Source organism: Triticum dicoccoides, chromosome 2A (assembly GCF_002162155.2).
Source record: "Triticum dicoccoides isolate Atlit2015 ecotype Zavitan chromosome 2A, WEW_v2.0, whole genome shotgun sequence".
NCBI classification, from domain to species: Eukaryota; Viridiplantae; Streptophyta; class Magnoliopsida; order Poales; family Poaceae; genus Triticum; species Triticum dicoccoides.
Window position 1 is genome coordinate 465,752,060 of NC_041382.1, and position 874 is coordinate 465,752,933.

At 52.3% G+C, this 874-nt stretch overlaps 1 protein-coding gene across 1 annotated transcript in view; it reads right to left on the reverse strand.

Annotated features, from left to right (window-relative positions):
• Nucleotides 1-349, reverse strand: part of LOC119354916 (60S ribosomal protein L35-2) — a 1,986-nt gene extending 1,637 nt beyond the window's left edge. Inside the window, exons 1-2 of the mRNA XM_037621685.1 lie at nt 233-349; nt 11-146 (exon numbers count right to left, since the gene is read on the reverse strand). Coding sequence (XP_037477582.1) covers nt 11-146; nt 233-236 — 140 coding nt within the window. The 5' untranslated portion in view covers nt 237-349. The remainder of the gene's footprint in view (nt 1-10; nt 147-232) is intronic.
• Nucleotides 350-874: the final 525 nt, after the last annotated feature.

Consider the following 874-nt stretch of genomic DNA (forward strand, 5'->3'; position numbering starts at 1 on the left):
AGACACGTACATCTTGGAGAGCTTATTGGGGGCGCCGCCGGTGACCTTGGCGACGCGGAGGAGGGACAGCTCCGCCTTGAGGTCCTTGAGCTGGCCCTGCAGATCCGCCTTGTTCTTCCCCCTCAGCTCGTGCACCTTGATCCGGGCTGCCGCCGTTGGTCACGATAATGTCAGATCCGGAGGGTACAATAGAACCAAATCAATCAGAGACGACGGAGTGTTAGCGTCTTACCCATTGCTGCTGGCGAGCTGGTCTAGCGGCGGCGGCGGCGGCGGGCGGGGGGATGAAAATGAGACGCTGAGGGGAGACGGGGGCGGCTGCGTGCGGGTTATATATATGGTGCTGCGCAAGATGAAACCCCTGAGACAGAGGAAACCCTAGGATATTATGGACTTTTGGGCCTCTGGGCCTAGAGCCTGGACTCGTGGTACGTGTACTATTGGCCCATGCGCGTCTCCTCCTCAAAAGAAAAACAAAATCGCATTTCGGAGGCCCATAAGCACTTCAGCCCGATTCCTATTCGGCACTTAAGGCGCCGGCTATAGGGTTAACTCAACCCGGCAATCCGACCCATAAGCGGCCACGTTCATAGGCACCCGACCCAAATGGGTAGGGTATGGATCATCATATTCATCCATGGGTAAGCCCAATGGGTAACCCGATTAGTCATGAGTAGGTATGTGCATGATGTTCTGCCCATGGGTCACCCGATTAATATTAGTGATTAAAATATAATTTTACTTTATATTTTGTGTGGACGTTTTGGTGAAGATACTTGGTAATTAATTTCTTTAGAACAACCCAAGGCTGCCGGTAGCGATGCATGTATCTTTGCTCTACTTTTATTTCTTTTCGGTCGCTCCTAGTAAGGTC